The following is a 21,629-nucleotide window of genomic DNA, read 5'->3' as shown; positions in this document are numbered from 1 at the left end:
ACTTTCTCCTTTCTGCTTTCTCCTGTCTACTCTCTCCTCTCTACTTTCTCTCCTCTCTACTTTCTACTCTCTACTCTCTACACTCTACTCTCTCCTCTCTACTCTCTACACTCTAATCTCCTCTCTACTTTCTACACTCTACTTTCTCCTCTCTCCTCTCTACACTCTACTTTCTCCTCTCTACTCTCTACTCCTCTCTACTCCTCTCTACTTTCTACACTCTACTCTCTCCTCTCTACTCTCTCCTCTCTACTCTCTCCTCTACTTTCTACACTCTAATTTCTCCTTTCTACTTTCTCCTCTCTAATTTCTCCTCTACCTTCTCCTCTCTACTCTCTCCTCTCTACACTCTACTTTCTCCTCTCTACTTTCTACTCCTCTCTACTTTCTACTCTCTCCTTTCTCCTCTCTACTTTCTCCTTTCTCCTCACTCTACTTTCTCCTCACTCTACTTTCTCCTCACTCTACTTTCTCCTCTCTACTTTCTCCTCTCTACTTTCTCCTCTCTCCTCTACACTCTACTTTCTCCTCTCTCCTCTACACTCTACTTTCTCCTCTCTACTCCTTTCTACTCCTCTCTACTTTCTCCTCTCTCCTTTCTCCTTTCTCCTTTCTCCTCACTCTGCTTTCTACTTTCTCCTTTCTACTTTCTCCTTTCTACTTTCTCCTCTCTACTCTCTCTTTACTTTCTCCTCTCTATTTTCTCCTTTCTCCTCTACTTTCTCCTCTCTACTTTCTACACTCTACTCTCTCCTCTCCTCTTTCTCCTCTCTACTTTCTCCTCTCTCCTCTCTATTCTCTCCTCTCTCCTCTCTACACTCTACTTTCTCCTCTCTCCTCTCTACTTTCTCCTCTCTCCTCTCTACACTCTACTTTCTCCTCTCTACTCTCTACTCCTTTCTACTCCTCTCTACTTTCTACACTCTACTCTCTCCTCTCTACTTTCTACACTCTACTCTCTCCTCTCTACTTTCTACACTCTACTCTCTCCTCTACTTTCTACACTCTACTTTCTCCTTTCTACTTTCTCCTCTCTACTTTCTCCTTTCTACTTTCTACTCTCTCCTTTCTCCTCTCTACTTTCTCCTTTCTCCTCACTCTACTTTCTCCTCTCTACTTTCTCTCTCCTCTACTTTCTCCTTTCTGCTTTCTCCTGTCTACTCTCTCCTCTCTACTTTCTCTCCTCTCTCCTCTCTACACTCTACTTTCTCCTCTCTCCTCTCTACACTCTACTTTCTCCTCTCTACTCTCTACTCCTTTCTACTCCTCTCTACTTTCTACACTCTACTCTCTCCTCTCTACTTTCTACACTCTACTCTCTCCTCTCTACTCTCTCCTCTCTACTTTCTACACTCTACTCTCTCCTCTACTTTCTACACTCTACTTTCTCCTTTCTACTTTCTCCTCTCTACTTTCTCCTCTCTGCTTTCTACTCCTCTCTACTTTCTACTCTCTCCTTTCTCCTCTCTACTTTCTCCTTTCTCCTCACTCTACTTTCTCCTCTCTACTTTCTCTCTCCTCTACTTTCTCCTTTCTGCTTTCTCCTGTCTACTCTCTCCTCTCTACTTTCTCTCCTCTCTACTTTCTCTCCTCTCTACTTTCTACTCTCTACTTTCTACACTCTACTTTCTCCTTTCTCCTCTACTTTCTCCTTTCTCTCTCCTCTACTTTCTACTTTCTCCTCTCTCCTTTCTCCTCTCTACTTTCTCCTTTCTCCTCACTCTACTTTCTCCTCTCTACTTTCTCTCTCCTCTACTTTCTCCTTTCTGCTTTCTCCTGTCTACTCTCTCCTCTCTACTTTCTCTCCTCTCTACTTTCTCTCCTCTCTACTTTCTACTCTCTACTTTCTACACTCTACTTTCTCCTCTCTACTTTCTACTCCTCTCTACTTTCTACTCTCTCCTTTCTCCTCTCTACTTTCTCCTTTCTCCTCTACTTTCTCCTTTCTCCTCTACTTTCTCCTTTCTCCTCTACTTTCTCCTTTCTCTCTCCTCTACTTTCTCCTTTCTGCTTTCTCCTGTCTACTCTCTCCTCTCTACTTTCTCTCCTCTCTACTTTCTACTCTCTACTTTCTCCTCTCTACACTCTACTTTCTCCTCTCTCCTCTCTACACTCTACTTTCTCCTCTCTACTCTCTACTCCTTTCTACTCCTCTCTACTTTCTACACTCTACTCTATCCTCTCTACTCTCTCCTCTCTACTTTCTACACTCTACTTTCTCCTTTCTACTTTCTCCTCTCTACTTTCTCCTCTCTGCTTTCTACTCCTCTCTACTTTCTACTCTCTCCTTTCTCCTCTCTACTTTCTCCTTTCTACTCACTCTACTTTCTCCTCTCTACTTTCTCTCTCCTCTACTTTCTCCTTTCTGCTTTCTCCCTGTCTACTCTCTCCTCTCTACTTTCTCTCCTCTCTACTCTCTACTTTCTCCTCTCTACTTTCTACTCCTCTCTACTTTCTACTCTCTCCTTTCTCCTCTCTACTTTCTCCTTTCTCCTCTACTTTCTCCTCTCTACTTTCTCCTCTCTACTTTCTCCTCTCTCCTCTACACTCTACTTTCTCCTCTCTACTCCTTTCTACTCCTCTCTACTTTCTCCTCTCTCCTTTCTCCTTATTCCTTTCTCCTCACTCTACTTTCTCCTCTCTACTTTCTCCTTTCTACTTTCTCCTTTCTACTTTCTACTTTCTCCTCTCTACTTTCTTCACTCTACTTTCTCCTCTCTACTCTCTCCTCTTTACTTTCTCCTCTCTACTTTCTCCTCTCTATTTTCTCCTTTCTCCTCTACTTTCTCCTCTCTACTTTCTACACTCTACTCTCTCCTCTCTACTTTCTCCTCTCTCTCCTCTATTCTCTCCTCTCTCCTCTCTACACTCTACTTTCTCCTCTCTCCTCTCTACTTTCTCGTCTCTACATTCTACTTTCTCCTCTCTACACTCTACTTTCTCCTCTCTCCTCTCTACACTCTACTTTCTCCTCTCTACTCTCTCTCCTTTCTACTCCTCTCTACTTTCTACACTCTACTCTCTCCTCTCTACTTTCTACACTCTACTCTCTCCTCTCTACTCCTCTCTACTTTCTACACTCTACTCTCTCCTCTACTTTCTACACTCTACTTTCTCCTTTCTACTTTCTCCTCTCTACTTTCTCCTCTCTGCTTTCTACTCCTCTCTACTTTCTACTCTCTCCTTTCTCCTCTCTACTTTCTCCTTTCTCCTCACTCTACTTTCTCCTCTCTACTTTCTCTCTCCTCTACTTTCTCCTTTCTGCTTTCTCCTGTCTACTCTCTCCTCTCTACTTTCTACACTCCTACTTTCTCCTCTCTACTTTCTACTCCTCTCTACTTTCTACTCTCTCCTTTCTCCTCTCTACTTTCTCCTTTCTCCTCTACTTCTCCTTTCTCTCTCCTCTACTTTTCTACTTTCTACTTTCTCCTCTCTACTTTCTCCTCTCTACTTTCTCCTCTCTACTTTCTCCTCTCTACTTTCTCCTCTCTCCTCTACACTCTACTTTCTCCTCTCTACTCCTTTCTACTCCTCTCTACTTTCTCCTCTCTCCTTTCTCCTTTCTCCTTTCTCCTCACTCTACTTTCTCCTCTCTACTTTCTCCTCTCTACTTTCTCCTTTCTACTTTCTCCTTTCTACTTTCTCCTCTCTACTTTCTTCACTCTACTTTCTCCTCTCTACTCTCTCCTCTTTACTTTCTCCTCTCTACTTTCTCCTCTCTATTTTCTCCTTTCTCCTCTACTTTCTCCTCTCTCTTTCTCACTCTCTCTCTCTCCTCTCTACTTTCTCCTCTCTACTTTCTCCTCTCTCTCCTCTCTCTCTCTACAGTTCACCACACTACACACTACCTCACTCCACACCTCTCACCTCTCTCCTAACACCACACACCACACACTATCACCTCTCACCTCACAACCACTCTACTTTCTCCTCTCTACTCTCTACTCCTCTACTCCTCTCTACTTTCTACACTCACTCTCCCTCTCTACTTCTAACTCTACTCTCTCCTCCACACTTTCTACACTCTACTCTCTCCTCTACTTCTACACTCTCTTCTACTCTCTACTTCTCCTTTCTACTTTCTCCTCTACTTTCTCCTCTCTGCTTTCTACTCCTCTCTACTTTCTACTCTCTCCTTTCTCCTCTCTACTTTCTCCTTTCTCCTCACTCTACTTTCTCCTCTCTACTTTCTCTCTCCTCTACTTTCTCCTTTCTGCTTTCTCCTGTCTACTCTCTCCTCTCTACTTTCTCTCCTCTCTACTTTCTACTCTCTACTTTCTACACTCTACTTTCTCCTCTCTACTTTCTACTCCTCTCTACTTTCTACTCTCTCCCTTCTCCTCTCTACTTTCTCCTTTCTCCTCTACTTTCTCCTTTCTCTCTCCTCTACTTTCTCCTTTCTGCTTTCTCCTGTCTACTCTCTCCTCTCTACTTTCTCTCCTCTCTACTTTCTACTCTCTACTTTCTCCTCTCTACACTCTGCTTTCTCCTCTCTACTTTCTACACTATACTTTCTCCTCTCTACTTTCTACTCCTCTCTACTTTCTACTCCTTTCTCCTCTACTTCTCCTTTCTCCTCTACTTTCTCCTTTCTCCTCACTCTACTTTCTCCTCTCCACTTTCTACTCTCTCCTCTCTTTCTCCTCTCTACTTTCTCCTCTCTACTTTCTCCTCTCTCCTTTCTCCTTTCTCCTCACTCTACTTTCTCCTCTCTACTTTCTACACTCTACTCTCTCCTCTCTACTTTCTACACTCTACTCTCTCCTCTCTACTTCTCCTCTCTACACTCTACTTTCTCCTCTCTACTTTCTCCTCTCTACTTTCTCCTCTCTACTTTCTCCTCTCTACTTTCTCCTCTCTACTTTTTCCTCTCTACACTCTACTTTCACCTCTCTACCCCTTTCTACTCCTCTCTACTTTCTCCTCTCTCCTTTCTCCTTACTCTACTTTCTCCTCTCTACTTTCTACACTCTACTCTCTCCTCTCTACTTTCTACACTCCACTTTCTCCTCTCTACTTTCTCCTCTCTACACTCTACTTTCTCCTCTCTACTTTCTACACTCTACTCTCTCCTCTCTACTCTCTCCTCTCTACTTTCTACACTCTACTCTCTCCTCTCTACTTTCTCCTCTCTACTTTCTCCTCTCTACTTTCTCCACTCTACTTTCTCCTCTCTACTTTCTACTCCACTCTACTTTCTACTTTCTACTTTCTACTCTCTACTTTCTCTCTCCTCTACTTTCTCCTTTCTGCTTTCTCCTGTCTACTCTCTCCTCTCTAATTTCTCTCCTCTCTACTTTCTCCTCTCTACTTTCTCCTTTCTCCTCTACTTCTCCTTTCTCCTCACTCTACTTTCTCCTCTCCACTTTCTACTCTCTCCTCTCTTTCTCCTCTCTACTTTCTCCTCTCTACTTTCTCCTCTCTACTTTCTCCTCTCTACTTTCTCCTCTCTACTTTCTCCTCTCTCCTCTACACTCTACTTTCTCCTCTCTACTCTACTCCTTTCTACTCCTCTCTACTTTCTCCTCTCTACTTTCTCCTTTCTCCTCACTCTACTTTCTCCTCTCTACTTTCTACACTCTACGCTCTCCTCTCTACTTTCTACACTCTACTCTCTCCTCTCTACTTTCTCCTCTCTAATTTCTCCTCTCTACACTCTACTTTCTCCTCTCTACTTTCTCCTCTCTACTTTCTCCTCTCTACACTCTCCTCTCTACTCTCTACTCCTTTCTACTCCTCTCTACTTTCTCCTCTCTCCTTTCTCCTTACTCTACCTTCTCCTCTCTACTTTCTACACTCTACTCTCTCCTCTCTACTTTCTACACTCCACTCTCTCCTCTCTACTTTCTCCTCTCTACTTTCTCCTCTCTACACTCTACTTTCTACACTCTACTCTCTCCTCTCTACTCTCTCCTCTCTACTTTCTACACTCTACTCTCTCCTCTCTACTTTCTCCTTTCTACTTTCTCCTCTCTACTTTCTACACTCTACTTTCTCCTCTCTACTCTACTCCTTTCTACTCCTCTCTACTTTCTCCTCTCTACTTTCTCCTTTCTCCTCACTCTACTTTCTCCTCTCTACTTTCTACACTCTACTCTCTCCTCTCTACTTTCTACACTCTACTCTCTCCTCTCTACTTTCTCCTCTCTAATTTATCCTCTCTACACTCTACTTTCTCCTCTCTACTTTCTCCTCTCTACTTTCTCCTCTCTACACTCTCCTCTCTACTCTCTACTCCTTTCTACTCCTCTCTACTTTCTCCTCTCTCCTTTCTCCTTGCTCTACCTTCTCCTCTCTACTTTCTACACTCTACTCTCTCCTCTCTACTTTCTACACTCCACTCTCTCCTCTCTACTTTCTCCTCTCTACTTTCTCCTCTCTACACTCTACTCTCTCCTCTCTACTCTCTCCTCTCTACTTTCTACACTCTACTCTCTCCTCTCTACTTTCTCCTTTCTACTTTCTCCTCTCTACTTTCTCCACTCTACTTTCTCCTCTCTACTTTCTACTCCACTCTACTTTCTCCTTTCTACTTTCTACTCTCTACTTTCTCTCTCCTCTACTTTCTCGTTTCTGCTTTCTCCTGTCTACTCTCTCCTCTCTACTTTCTCTCCTCTCTACTTTCTCTCCTCTCTACTTTCTACTCTCTACTTTCTCCTCTCTACACTCTACTTTCTCCTCTCTACTTTCTACACTATACTTTCCCCTCTCTACTTTCTACTCCTCTCTACTTTCTACTCCTTTCTCCTCTCTACTTTCTCCTTTCTCCTCTACTTTCTCCTTTCTCCTCACTCTACTTCCTCCTCTACACTTTCTACTCTCTCCTCTCTTTCTCCTCTCTACTTTCTCCACTCTACTTTCTCCTCTCTACTTTCTACTCCACTCTACTTTCTACTTTCTACTTTCTACTCTCTACTTTCTCTCTCCTCTACTTTCTCCTTTCTGCTTTCTCCTGTCTACTCTCTCCTCTCTAATTTCTCTCCTCTCTACTTTCTCCTCTCTACTTTCTCCTTTCTCCTCTACTTTCTCCTTTCTCCTCACTCTACTTTCTCCTCTCCACTTTCTACTCTCTCCTCTCTTTCTCCTCTCTACTTTCTCCTCTCTACTTTCTCCTCTCTACTTTCTCCTCTCTACTTTCTCCTCTCTCCTCTACACTCTACTTTCTCCTCTCTACTCTACTCCTTTCTACTCCTCTCTACTTTCTCCTCTCTACTTTCTCCTTTCTCCTCACTCTACTTTCTCCTCTCTACTTTCTACACTCTACTCTCTCCTCTCTACTTTCTACACTCTACTCTCTCCTCTCTACTTTCTCCTCTCTAATTTCTCCTCTCTACACTCTACTTTCTCCTCTCTACTTTCTCCTCTCTACTTTCTCCTCTCTACACTCTCCTCTCTACTCTCTACTCCTTTCTACTCCTCTCTACTTTCTCCTCTCTCCTTTCTCCTTACTATACCTTCTCCTCTCTACTTTCTACACTCTACTCTCTCCTCTCTACTTTCTACACTCCACTCTCTCCTCTCTACTTTCTCCTCTCTACTTTCTCCTCTCTACACTCTACTTTCTACACTCTACTCTCTCCTCTCTACTCTCTCCTCTCTACTTTCTACACTCTACTCTCTCCTCTCTACTTTCTCCTTTCTACTTTCTCCTCTCTACTTTCTACACTCTACTTTCTCCTCTCTACTCTACTCCTTTCTACTCCTCTCTACTTTCTCCTCTCTACTTTCTCCTTTCTCCTCACTCTACTTTCTCCTCTCTACTTTCTACACTCTACTCTCTCCTCTCTACTTTCTACACTCTACTCTCTCCTCTCTACTTTCTCCTCTCTAATTTCTCCTCTCTACACTCTACTTTCTCCTCTCTACTTTCTCCTCTCTACTTTCTCCTCTCTACACTCTCCTCTCTACTCTCTACTCCTTTCTACTCCTCTCTACTTTCTCCTCTCTCCTTTCTCCTTACTCTACCTTCTCCTCTCTACTTTCTACACTCTACTCTCTCCTCTCTACTTTCTACACTCCACTCTCTCCTCTCTACTTTCTCCTCTCTACTTTCTCCTCTCTACACTCTACTTTCTACACTCTACTCTCTCCTCTCTACTCTCTCCTCTCTACTTTCTACACTCTACTCTCTCCTCTCTACTTTCTCCTTTCTACTTTCTCCTCTCTACTTTCTCCACTCTACTTTCTCCTCTCTACTTTCTACTCCACTCTACTTTCTCCTTTCTACTTTCTACTCTCTACTTTCTCTCTCCTCTACTTTCTCGTTTCTGCTTTCTCCTGTCTACTCTCTCCTCTCTACTTTCTCTCCTCTCTACTTTCTCTCCTCTCTACTTTCTACTCTCTACTTTCTCCTTTCTACACTATACTTTCCCCTCTCTACTTTCTACTCCTCTCTACTTTCTACTCCTTTCTCCTCTCTACTTTCTCCTTTCTCCTCTACTTTCTCCTTTCTCCTCACTCTACTTCCTCCTCTACACTTTCTACTCTCTCCTCACTCTACTTCCTCCTCTACACTTTCTACTCTCTCCTCTCTTTCTCCTCTCTACTTTCTCCTCTCTACTTTCTCCTCTCTACTTTCTCCTCTCTCCTCTTCACTCTACTCTCTCCTCTCTACACTCTACTTTCTCCTCTCTACTCTACTCCTTTCTACTCCTCTCTACTTTCTCCTCTCTCCTTTCTCCTTTCTCCTCTCTACTTTCTCCTCTCTACTTTCTACACTCTACTCTCTCCTCTCTACTTTCTCCTTTCTGCTTTCTCCTGTTTACTCTCTCCTCTCTACTTTCTCTCCTCTCTACTTTCTCTCCTCTCTACTTTCTACTCTCTACTTTCTCCTCTCTACTTTCTACTCCTTTCTCCTCTCTACTTTCTCCATTCTCCTCTACTTTCTCCTTTCTCCTCTCTACTTTCTCCTCTCTACTTTCTCCTCTCTACTTTCTCCTCTCTACTTTCTCCTCTCTCCTCTTCACTCTACTTTCTCCTCTCTACACTCTACTTTCTCCTCTCTACTCTCTACTCCTTTCTACTCCTCTCTACTTTCTCCTCTCTCCTTTCTCCTCTCTACTTTCTACACTCTACTCTCTCCTCTCTACTTTCTCCTTTCTGCTTTCTCCTGTTTACTCTCTCCTCTCTACTTTCTCTCCTCTCTACTTTCTCTCCTCTCTACTTTCTACTCTCTACTTTCTCCTCTATACTTTCTACTCCTTTCTCCTCTCTACTTTCTCCATTCTCCTCTACTTTCTCCTTTCTCCTCTCTACTTTCTCCTCTCTACTTTCTCCTCTCTCCTCTTCACTCTACTTTCTCCTCTCTACACTCTACTTTCTCCTCTCTACTCTCTACTCCTTTCTACTCCTCTCTACTTTCTCCTCTCTCCTTTCTCCTTTCTCCTCACTCTACTTTCTCCTCTCTACTTTCTACACTCTACTCTCTCCTCTCTACTTTCTACACTCTACTCTCTCCTCTCTACTTTCTACACTCCACTCTCTCCTCTCTACTTTCTCCTCTCTAATTTCTACTCTCTCCTCTCTACTTTCTACACTCTACTCTCTCCTCTCTACTTTCTACACTCTACTCTCTCCTCTCTACTTTCTCCTCTCTACTTTCTCCTCTCTCCTCTTCACTCTACTTTCTCCTCTCTACACTCTACTTTCTCCTCTCTCGTTTCTCCTTTCTCCTCACTCTACTTTCTACTCTCTACTCCTTTCTACTCCTCTCTACTTTCTACTCCACTCTACTTTCTCCTCTCTACTTTCTCCTCTCTACTTTCTCCTCTCTACTCTCTCTACTCTCTCCTCTCTACTCTCTCCTCTCTACTTTCTCCTCTCTACTTTCTACTCCTCTCTACTTTCTACTCTCTACTTTCTCCTCTACTTTCTACTTTCTCCTCTCTACTCTCTACTTTCTCTCTCCTCTACTTTCTCCTTTCTGCTTTCTCCTGTCTTCTCTCTCCTCTCTACTTTCTACTCTCTACTCTCTACTTTCTCTCCTCTCTACTTTCTACTCTCTGCATTCTCCTATCTACTCTCTACTCTCTACTTTCTCTCTACATTCTACTCTCTACTTTCTCTTCTCTGCATTCTGTCTACTATTTACTTTCTCTCTACTCTCTCTAGACTCTACTTTCTCCTCTCTACTTTCTCCTCTCTACTCTCAACTCACAATGGAGAAAAGAAGCCCAAACATTGTTTGGCAAATATTTTTTAGTGCAGCTCGGAGAGGTATTTGATTTCACAATGTTTAAGGAGAAAAATGTGTTCTGTGATTTGGTTTGTGTGTTTGAATACCCCTTGGGGGCGGTGGTTGGCTGGGGCTGAGGCCTAGCTGGAAGAGAACAGGAGACTCAGAGCTCTGACAACACTACAGTCATTTTTTATTTAACCTTTATTTAACTAGTCAAGTCAGTTAAGAACAAATTCTTATTTACAATGACGGCCTACTCCGGCCAAACCCAGACGACACTGGGCCAATTGTGCAACTCCCTATGAGAATCCCAATTACGGCCAGTTGTGATACAGCCTGGATTCGTAGTGATACCTCTAGCACTGAGATGCAGTGCCTTAGACCGCTGCGCCACTCGGGAGCCCTGTACTTGCCCTAGATAGATATCAAGCACATTTAGACTCTAGTTCTCACGTGTAACACTGCTAGAGGGTAGTGCCAACTGTGATGGTCATTGGATCATTGGGCCCGTGAGACCAGGGCCCGTATACACAGAGGGTCTGAGAGTGGGAGTGCTGCATCATTTTTGCTTTTTTTCCATAATGAATAAGATTATATGGACGGATCAGCACTCGTACTCTCAGAACCCATGTCTGAATTCACACACATGCACACTCTCAAAGGCAGTTAGTGCAGTACTGATGCTGATTCCCTTCTCCCGGGCCCAGAGGAAGTTTGTGATGGGTTGGACACCGGATCCCCTCAGTGGACCAGACCAGGGCTCAGAGCTCAGCGATAGGAGCTGGGTAGAGAGAGAGCCTGTTTGTCTTGATGGGAGGAACATTGAGGTCTTAACACTCATTAAATTCTCATCTATCCACAGAGGCATCTGACTGCAGCTTCTCTCACTCCTTCTCTCTCTTTCTCACGTTCTTTCCTTCTCTCTATCTCTCTCTCCTCTCTCGTTCTCACTCTTTTCTACACACACCCCTGGTTAATAGGGGTATGAGCTCATTCTGACTGTTAGGCTGTATATTGTGCTGTATGAAAATCATGTGGGCCAGGACAGGGAGAACCAGCATGGGCGCAAACTCACTCCCAGCAACACCGAGAAACAGGTCACTGCTCCTAAACAGTACGAAAACACACGCTCTGTTGGTGTGTATGCATGCCAATGAACAGGTCAATGATTTCTTATACACAGTTGCATCATAAAATTAATGCACAATGAAGAAAAGTAAAAAATAATTTCCATAAAACTGGATTACTCATAGTCATAAAATAAGCAAATGCCAAAACATGCCGATCTAGACATTCATTGACTTTGTTGGTATTGTATTCAACATTTTCCATAGCAGTGCTTCCACACCTGGATTGTACAATATTTTCCCATTATTCTTTAACACATTTTTCAAGCTCTGTCAAGTTGGTTGTTGATCATTGCTAGACAGCCATTTTCAAGTCTTGCCATAGATTTTCAAGACGGTTTTTAAATCAAAACTGTAACTAGGCCAATCAGTAACATTCAAGGTTGTCTTAGTAAGCAACTCCAGTGTATATTTGGCCTTCTGTTTTAGGTTATTGTCCTGCTGAAAGGTGAATTTGTCTCCCAGTGTCTGTTGGAAAGCGGACTGAACCAGGTTTTCCTCTAGGGTTTTGCCTGTGCTTAGCTCTACTACGTTTTTTTGTATCCTCCAAAAACTCCTTAGTCCTTGCTGATGACAAGCACACCCATAACATGATGCAGCCACCACCATGCTTGAAAATATTAAGTGGTACTCAGTGATGTGTTGTTGGATTTGCCCCAAACATAATGTTTGTTTTTTTGTTTTTGTTTGCCACATTTTTTACAGTATTACTTTAGTGCCTTATTGGATACAGGATGCCTTTTTTGGAATATTTGTTATTCTGTACAGGCTTCCTTTTCACTTCTTTTCAATTTAAGGTAGTATTGTGGAGTAACTGATGTTGTTGATCCATCCTCAGTTATCTCCTATCACAGCCATTAAACTGTAACTGCTTTAAAATCAACATTGGCCTCATGGTGAAATCTCTGAGCGGTTTCCTTCCTCTCCGGCATCTGAGTTAAGAATGGCGCCTGTATCTTTGTACTGACTGGGTGTATTGATACACCATCCACAGGGTAATTAATAACTTCACCATACTCAAAGGGATATTCAATGTCTGCTTTTTTTTTTTGCTCATCGACCAATAGGTGCCCTACTTTGAGAACCATTGGAAAACCTCCCTGGTCTTTGTGGTTGAATCTGTGCTTGAAATTCACTGCTCAACTGAGGGACCTTACAGATAATTGTATGTGTGGGGTACAGAGATGGGGTAGTCAATTTTAAACTCATGTTAACCACTATGTGTGTAGATCAGTGACACAAAATCTCTATTTCGTCAATTTTAAATTCAGGCTTTAACACAGCAAAATGTGGAAAAAGTCAAGCGGTGTGAACACTTTCTGAAGGCACTGTATGTGTGTGGTGATTTGATGTGTTTTGTGTTACTCAGTTTGTAGTTTCTACTTCATATCTCTAAAATGTCTCTGTGTATCCTGTGTGGTTTGCAGGCTCTGGGAGACTCTGACTTTGCTGGTGTTCTGCGACAGCTTCTGCCCCTGATGAAACCTCGTGCTGTTAAGGGTGAGGAGGGGTCCAACTCAGAGTACAGTTCAGGGTCCCGGTCGGGGGAGGAAGAGTGTGGTCCTGATGAGCTGCTGGTGCTGCTTGTCTACCTGTACTCACTGGCTGGAGAGGCCCAGCCTGCAGACGATGAAGGGGAAGAGGAAAAGGTGGAGAGGGAGCTGATTGGAGCACTCACCCTGGTCATCACCAGAGAGGCGGAGCTCAGCCCCCTGCTGCAGAAACTCACCGGTTAGTACTGAACACAACCATAATAAAACCTTAACAGAAGCACACCAATGCTGAACACTAATACTGTAACCATAAATTACACCATGCTCTCGATAAGACGAAGCTGAACCAGATGCAACGTATCACCACTTTATAGTCATTCTAGAAGGACCCCAGTTAACTGTTCATATGGTAGCAGAGAGATGGAGAAGACACTGTTGTTTGTACCTCTGTGCTGCTGATGGTAGAAGGACTGTTAGTGACTTCACAACCCATCTCTCTCCCCGCTTCTCGCTCACACACCCCCCTGTCAGGTCACATGGTAACAAACATGACTGTGGGAACCTGCTGCAGAGGGTGTGTGTGTGTGTGTGCACTTTGACCTCTCCCCTGGTGTCTGTGTACTATCTTAGCTTTGCTGGGCCCTGCCCACTTGCAATGTACTTCGTGAGAACATTTACAATCTAGTGGTCGGGAGCTGGTCTCTCTGGAACTGTTCTCTCTGTCTGGACAGGTCTGTGTCTCCAACTGCTCTGTGTGTCTCTGTGTGGCAGCAGGGCTTGTGGCCAGCTCTGGGAATGATGAATTAGCTCTGTACCACCATGTCACAGTGTACCTCCCCCAGTTTGAGGTTCTCTAACCTTGAAGCTACACACACAGTCCTCCCCAGCCACATAGCTCATAATTAGTGGTGCTTTTAGTTTGGCCCACTCTTTACCTTCTCTAGCTAGCAAACACCTGTAAATATTACACTGCTTATTATTACCATAGTTATCACACACATGGACATGGTTGGGTAGTTTTCTCACTCTGTTTATCTAAATCTTCTCTCTCCTTTTCTCTTTCTCTTACTTCTGTCCTTTTCTCTCTGTTCTCTCTCTCCCTTGCTCCCTTTCGCTCTGCCTCCTTCTCTCCCTCTCACTGTAAAGCTGCTAAGGAAGAATTCTGGCCTCTTTTTCTCTCTTTCTGTCCTATTTGGCTGAGGGGCCTCCTGGCAGGCGCTGGTCCAGGGATGTAGCCCATGTTAAAAACGTGATTCTCTGTAAACACTTCACTAGAAATGACCCTGTAAATGCACACCAGGTGTGTCTGGGAAAGAGCAGACTTTTTCTTAGCAGTGTGTGCGTATCCGTGTCCGTCTGTGTGTTGATTTGGTTTTTATGGTTGCAGATGAAATGGTTTGTGTGTAATATGAGTCAGGGGTCCGTCTTTGTCCGAGCAGCAGAGAATAACATTGATTGTCACATTCATCCCAATTAAAGGAATCAAATAGAAACCAGATGCTGAGTGAAACCTGGTCGCCATGAGAACAATGTTTTTACAAATCCCCTTTTCTGTTCCCCTTGGCTACAGTAAACAGCCTGGGCTTAACAGACACACACATGAAGCACATATTCTGTACAGACACACACACTCACATACACAAACTACCAGATTAGATAACAGGAGGAGGATTGAATGAGCATACGGACAGAGTGACTAGCAGAACAGACAGACACACAGCAGGTTAAAGGCAGGCTAACAGTCTCTTACACTCTGACCCTCCTAACAACCGCCTTCAGGGACACACAGTGAAGAGCAGCGCATCCCTCCTACAAACAAGCATGATGCTGCACTAATGGCCTGTTTAAAACACACACACACACACACACACACACACACACATAACAAAAGACACACAAACACAGAAATGCATGCACGCACAGACACCAACTCACAGACGCAACAAACCCAGGAACAGCTGCGAGTCTCCTAGTCAGAGGGGATGTTGTTTACCAACATCAGCTGCTGCTGATCGAGGGGTACAGGAAGTAGGGGCGTTGTCCATGTCCTCAGCGGGAGAATAGACATTATCTCAACCTCTCTCAGGGAAAGAAGGGATTGAGAGGAGGAGAAGAAGAAGTGGACAAAGAGAACAAAAATACTAACAATTTGACACACCTGGAGAGTCTGAATGAGGGAATGTCTAGTGTGGATTTAATTGAAGGGAAGTGTGTAGCCTAAAGAGGTGTGTGTGTGTGTGTGATGAATGAATACTGTATGAGTTCTGTGAGTGAAGTTAAAGTATGGGTTCAATTAAAGGGAGAAATGGTGTTTGCCAAGAAATGGTTCCGCTTCGAGCTCAGACTAGGAAATGAGCTCTTGAACCAAGTGCTCTGCAGTCAACACAAGAAGTGGGAGGTAGAAGATGATTGGCTAATAATGTCACTGAATAGCAGAGGCTGACTGTAATTGGACATGAGCCTCATCACACTTTTCAGATGTGGCAGATGATTGGCTGGCTCCTTTCTGTCTGTCTCAGACATGGTTAGTGTGTGATGTGTGCAAGCTGTAAATAGTTTTAATAGTCACTTCGATAATTTTCATTTTCAGTTGTGGTTTTGTGTTTTAGTGTGTGAGAGATCGATGTTGGGGGCAGGAGGGAGGGAGGAGAGGGGGGTTGTGGCAAATATTCAGAGGTATAGAGGCCAATAGTTTGAGTCTTGTTTCTTCAGTGAGCCGTGGGGGTGTGTGTTTATGGGGTGTTATTACATTGACTGTGGCTCCCATTTGGTTGATGCTGTATTAAGGTGTAGGACTGTATGTCTCAAAGGAGTCACTGTGACAGCACAATCATACACACACCAGGACCTGGGGATGGGGTCAGGAACTCAACCCAGCAGCAGCAAATACCATTCAAATTCATGCACATATGGTCCATATTGTACATAGTTGGATACAGCAGACGCACCATAATAGCCACATCCCCATTCTCTGTCACTCCTTGAGTTTGTTCCATTGCCTGTCAGGATTCCTGCCAACCCGGGTAGACCCATTTTTGGTTTAGCACACAGTCATCCACCCCCTCTATTGTCCCATAGTGGGAGGTAGCTTAAGATGGGGGTTTGTGTGTGTGTGTGTGTGATACGATGGTGTATATCTGTGTGTGTGTGTGTGATACGATGGTGTATATCTGTGTGTGTGTGTGTGATACGATGGTGTATATCTGTGTGTGTGTGTGATACGATGGTGTATATCTGTGTGTGTGATACGATGGTGTATATCTGTGTGTGTGTGTGTGTGTGTGATACGATGGTGTATATCTGTGTGTGTGTGTGTGTGTGATACGATGGTGTATATCTGTGTGTGTGTGTGTGATACGATGGTGTATATCTGTGTGTGTGTGTGTGATACGATGGTGTATATCTGTGTGTGTGTGTGTGATACGATGGTGTATATCTGTGTGTGTGTGTGTGTGATACGATGGTGTATATCTGTGTGTGTGTGTGTGTGTGTGTGTGTGATATGATGGTGTATATCTGTGTGTGTGTGTGTGTGATACGATGGTGTATATCTGTGTGTGTGTGTGTGTGTGTGTGTGTGATACGATGGTGTATATCTGTGTGATACGATGGTGTATATCTGTGTGTGTGTGTGTGTGTGATACGATGGTGTATATCTGTGTGTGTGTGATACGATGTGTGTGTGTGTATGTGATACGATGGTGTATATCTGTGTGTGTGTGTGTGATACGATGGTGTATATCTGTGTGTGTGTGTGATACACACCATCATATCTGTGTGTGTGTGTGATACACACCATCGTATCTGTGTGTGTGTGTGATACGATGGTGTGTATCTGTGTGTGTGTGTGTGATACGATGGTGTGTGTCTGTGATACGATGGTGTGTGTCTGTGATACGATGGTGTGTATCTGTGTCTGTGATACGATGGTGTGTCTGTGTGTGTGATACGATGGTGTATATCTGTGTGTGTAATACGATGGTGTATATCTGTGTGTGTGATACGATGGTGTATATCTGTGTGTGTGTGATACGGTGTGTGTGTGTGTAATATGATGGTGTATATCTGTGTGTGTAATACGATGGTGTATATCTGTGTTTGTGATACGATGGTGTATATCTGTGTGTGTGTGATACGATGGTGTATATCTGTGTGTGTGTGATACGATGGTGTATATCAATGTGTGTGTGTATTCTCTGCTCCAGTTACAGGAGAGTATGTATTTACAGTGAGTGTGAAATCCCAGTCCAGGCTCTGTCCCATGATTGTGTTTTAGCCTGTGCAGGATGGGTGATGGTGACTTACTGTAAGCCGTGGGAGGACGGGGGTTTACGGGACATATATTTTACTGGACTTTCACTATTTTACAGTTGTCGAAAGTTTACGTACACCTTAGCCAAATACATTTAAACTCAGTTTTTCACAATTCCTGACATTTAATCCTAGTAGAAATGCCCTGTTTTAGGTCAGTTAGGATCACCACTTTATTTTAAGAATGTGAAATGTCAGTGACTATTTTAAACTTTTATTTCTTTCATCACATTCCCAGTGGGTCAGAAGTTTACATTCACTCAATTAGTATTTGGTAGCATTGCCTTTAAATTGTTTAACTTAGGTCAAACGTTTCGGGTAGCCTTCCACAAGCTTCCCACAATAAGTTGGATGAATTTTGGCCCATTCCTCCTGACAGAGCTGGTGTAACTGTCAGGTTTGTAGGCCTCCTTGCTCGCACACACTTTTCCAGTTCTGCCCACACATTTTCTACAGGATTGAGGTCAGGGCTTTGTGATGGCCACTCCCAATACCTTGACTTTGTTGTCCTTAAGCCATTTTGCCACAACTTTGGAAGTATGCTTGGGGTCAGTGTCCATTTGGAAGACCCATTTGCGACCAAGCTTTAACTTCCTGACTGATGTCTTGAGATGTTGCTTCAATATATCCACATAATTTTCCTACCTCATGATGCCATCTATTTTGTGAAGTGCACCAGTCCCTCCTGCAGCAAAGCACCACTCCCGTGCTTCACGGTTGGGACGGGTGTTCTTCAGCTTACAAGCCTCCCCCTTTTTCCTCCAAACATGATGATGGTCAAACAGTTCTATTTTTGTTTCATCAGACCAGAGGACATTTCTCCAAAAAGTATGATATTTGTCCCCATGTGCAGTTGCAAACCGTAGTCTGGATTTTTTATGGCGGTTTTGGAGCAGTGGCTTCTTCCTTGCTGAGTGGCCTTTCAGGTCATGTTGATATAGGGCTTGTTTTACTGTGGATATAGATACTTTTGTACCTGTTTCCTCCAGCATCTTCACAAGGTCCTTTGCTGTTGCTCTGGAATTGATTTGTACATTTCGCGCCAAAGTATGTTCATCTCTAGGAGACAGAATGCATCTCCTTCCTGAGCGGTATGACGGCTGTGTGGTCCCATGGTGTTTATACTTTAGTACCATTGTTTTTTTTTTAGATGAATGTGGTATCTTCAGGCGTTTGGAAATTGCTCCCAAGGATGAACAACTTGTGGAGGTCTACAATTTTTTTTCTGAGGTCTTGGATGATTTCTTTAGATTTTCCCATGATGTCAAGTAAAGAGGCACTGAGTTTGAAGGTAGGCCTTGAAATACATCAACAGGTACACCTCCAATTGACTCAATTAGCCTATCAGAAGCTTCTAAAGCCATGACATCATTATCTGGAATTTTCCAAGCTGTTTAAAGGCACAGTCAACTTAGTGTATGTAAACTTCTGACCCACTGGAATTGTGATACAATGAATTATAAGTGAAATAATCTGTCTGTAAACAATTGTTGGAAAAATTACTTATCTTGCACAAAGTAGATGTCCTAACCGACTTGCCAAAACTATAGTTTGTTAACAAGACATTTGTGGAGTGGTTGAAAAACAAGTTTTAATGACTCCAACCTAAGTATGTTCTGAGCACCCCTGTCTCTCACACACACACTAGTTGGATTTGTTTTCCATTCTGTCCTTGGGGTGTGTGAGGGGGAGCAGGGAGTGACGGGACAGACGGACCTCCCCAAAGAAGCTGTTTAGGTTGGCATGGCAACGCGTTCTGTCTCCATGGACGGGAGAAGTCCTGGGACATAAAAGTTATTTTACACTCTGGCCATCAGCTCTCGCTCTCTTTTTCTTTCTCCTTTCTTCTGTCTTTTCCCTCCCCCTTCTCCCCCCTCTCTCTGTTCATTCCTCCCTCTCTCTCCCAGGCCCTGCAGCAGAGAGCTAGTTACAGGGGAAGCGGAGCATGAGGGTGATTAGGCTTGATTAAGATTATTTCCCCAGTTTCACTGCATTTATGAAATGACTCAAAATTTGTCTCATTTTTAATTGGAAGACTTTTCTCAGATCAACCCATCGATCCCCTCTACAAATACACACACACACGGATCCCCAGGCTTTAATCAACAGAAATTAAACTACTCCAATGCAGGACACAACCGGTCAGGAGGTTAGACCACGGGAGTGTGTGTTACACTCAGCCCACTTCACTTCCTTGTAGTCATCAGTGTGTACAGTAATACAGACAGCCTGTTCCCTTCATCCACAGTAATCCTGTTTTGAAGGTCTACCATTGGAATATAGGTTTTAACCCTGGGACCATCTCTAGACCACTTCCAATGTATTGTTTACACCTCCAGTCCTACCGTCTGCTTTGTGGAGGGTGTTAAACGTCCGCTCAGAATTCCTCCTCTGTGTATTTATGACAGGAAATGCACATCATAAAAGGCTAGTCGTAAGCAGATATAAGCCCAGAGGGAATTGTATTACACTCAAACACACTTTCTCTTTCTCTCACACACATACACACACACACACACACACACACACACACTGGCTCAGAGGAACGCTGTGACATTGGCCCTGCTGGCCCCTGCACACGCATCAGTGCAGGCTGTGGTCACCCTATAACACAGGGTCAGTGGAGAGGTCCTGTTGGGCCTCCTGTCCTCTCTACTCCCCAGTGTCTCTCTTTCCTCTCTGTCTTCTGACCCCCCTTACCCCCCATGCCTCTCTCCCCTCTCAGCCCCAGAACTACCCACATGGGGGGAGGGTCATCCTGTCATATGAAACTTCTATTGTATCTGCATCACACATACTATACAGAGAGGCAGATAGGGGGAGAGTTTGAGGAGTCTCAATAGACAAAGGTCTGTGTGTGCTCCTGTTCCCAGAGTGCTCAGTGTTTTACTGTATATCTGTGTTTTATCTGGCTGCTGTGGAAGAGCCTGTTTACATTACGGATTCCAGACAGCAGTGAGAGATGACCTGTCACTCTGTACATGCTTTCCTCCGCAAACTGTCCCCTCGCTCTCTCTTCCTCTGCCTCTTTCTCTCTCTTTCCCCTCATTCCTACAGCTCTTATCTACTCTCTACTAGCTATCTCTCACTCAGCTCAAGTTACTCTGTGATTGACTTGTTTTCCCTTTACAATTACTGCATGAAATGATAATACATATTTTAAATATAGTTGCTTTGGGACTTCTGAGGATTATATGTGACAGCTTTCCTTAGCTATAAAGACATTTGTGCCCTATTTTTTTAACCTCTGGCCTTCATTAGATGTTTGTGAAGGGACAAGAGGACTGGCTGTACTGAGCAGTAGTAGGGGGGGAAAGACTGATACTGTGGTGTTACTCAATACTGGACAGTAGATCTAGAGGGACTAGATTGCTAGTTCTGGTCTTAGTGGTTGTGTGTGCTCCTCCTAGGCGTGGAAGTGTGTTCCTCTACTACGGCCCTGATGCCAGATGGAAGCTCTCCTGCCGTTCGGCTCTGCTCGTGCTGTCCAGGTCATTTCCTGTCAGGAGGCCAGGTGTTCCTCAAAGCCAGGGGGGATGCCCCCTTTCTCCTCTCCCTACTGCCCTCTCTCCTATCCCTACTGCCCTCTCTCCTTTCCCTACTGCCCTCTCTCCTTTCCCTACTGCCCTCTCTCCTTCCCCTACTGCCCTCTCTCCTTCCCATACTGCCCTCTCTCCTTCCCATACTGCCCTCTCTCCTTCCCCTACTGCCCCCTCTTCTCCCTACTGCCCCCTCTTCTCCCCATACTTCCCCCTTTTCTCCTCCCCCTACTGCCCCCCCCTTCTCCTCCCCCTACATCTCCCCTACTGCCCTCTCTCCTCCCCCTACTGCCCTCTCTCCTCCCCCTACTGCCCAAGACGTCTCCCCTACTGCCCCCTCTCCTCCTTCCCCTACTGCCCCCGACGTCTCCCCCTACTGCCCCCGACGTCTCCCCCTACTGCCCCCGACGTCTCCCTGCAGCCCCCCCTCCCCCTCTCCTCCCCGTACTCTTCCCCCTGCAGCTCCCCCTCTCCCCTCTCTTCCCCCTGCAGCTCCCCCTACTCCAACCCCTCACTGTGTTTTGTTTGATCCTGTGTTTTGATATGCTGGTTAATGTCTGTTCCTTTCTCCCTCTCTCTTTACTGTCTGTTTAGTGTTGTGGTAGACAGACAGGCTTATCTTAGTGCTTCTTCCCATCTCTCCCTACTGACCAGTAGACTTGTGACTCACTCAAACCCAATGTTCCACATCTCCTCTCTTACACGGTTCCTGAGAAATTACAGATGGGTGTCAATCAGTTTCAGCATCACTGGTGTAGCTGCTGCTTCTAGCTGTGCCCTCAGGTGGAAGATGCAGCAGTTCCACCAGCAGCAGTAGCAGCAGTTCCACCAGCAGCAGTTCCACCAGCAGCAGTAGCAGCAGTTCCAGCAGCAGTAGCAGCAGTTCCAGCAGCAGTAGCAGCAGTTCCAGCAGCAGTAGCAGCAGTTCCCCCAGCAGCAGTAGCAGCAGTTCCCCCAGCAGCAGTAGCAGCAGTTCCCCCAG

At 44.5% G+C, this 21,629-nt stretch overlaps 1 protein-coding gene across 1 annotated transcript in view; it reads left to right on the top strand.

Annotated features, from left to right (window-relative positions):
* The window catches only part of scfd2 (sec1 family domain containing 2), a 197,781-nt gene that overhangs the window by 104,208 nt on the left and 71,944 nt on the right, over nt 1-21,629 (top strand). Inside the window, exon 5 of the mRNA XM_036978387.2 lies at nt 12,732-13,035. Within this exon, the coding sequence (XP_036834282.2) occupies nt 12,732-13,035 (304 nt within the window). The remainder of the gene's footprint in view (nt 1-12,731; nt 13,036-21,629) is intronic.

This window comes from Oncorhynchus mykiss, chromosome 5 (genome assembly GCF_057628025.1).
Source record: "Oncorhynchus mykiss isolate SJ-2025 chromosome 5, ASM5762802v1, whole genome shotgun sequence".
Classification (NCBI taxonomy): Eukaryota; Metazoa; Chordata; class Actinopteri; order Salmoniformes; family Salmonidae; genus Oncorhynchus; species Oncorhynchus mykiss.
The sequence above is the reverse complement of the archived record's forward strand: the minus strand, read 5'-3'. Positions and strand labels throughout refer to the sequence as shown.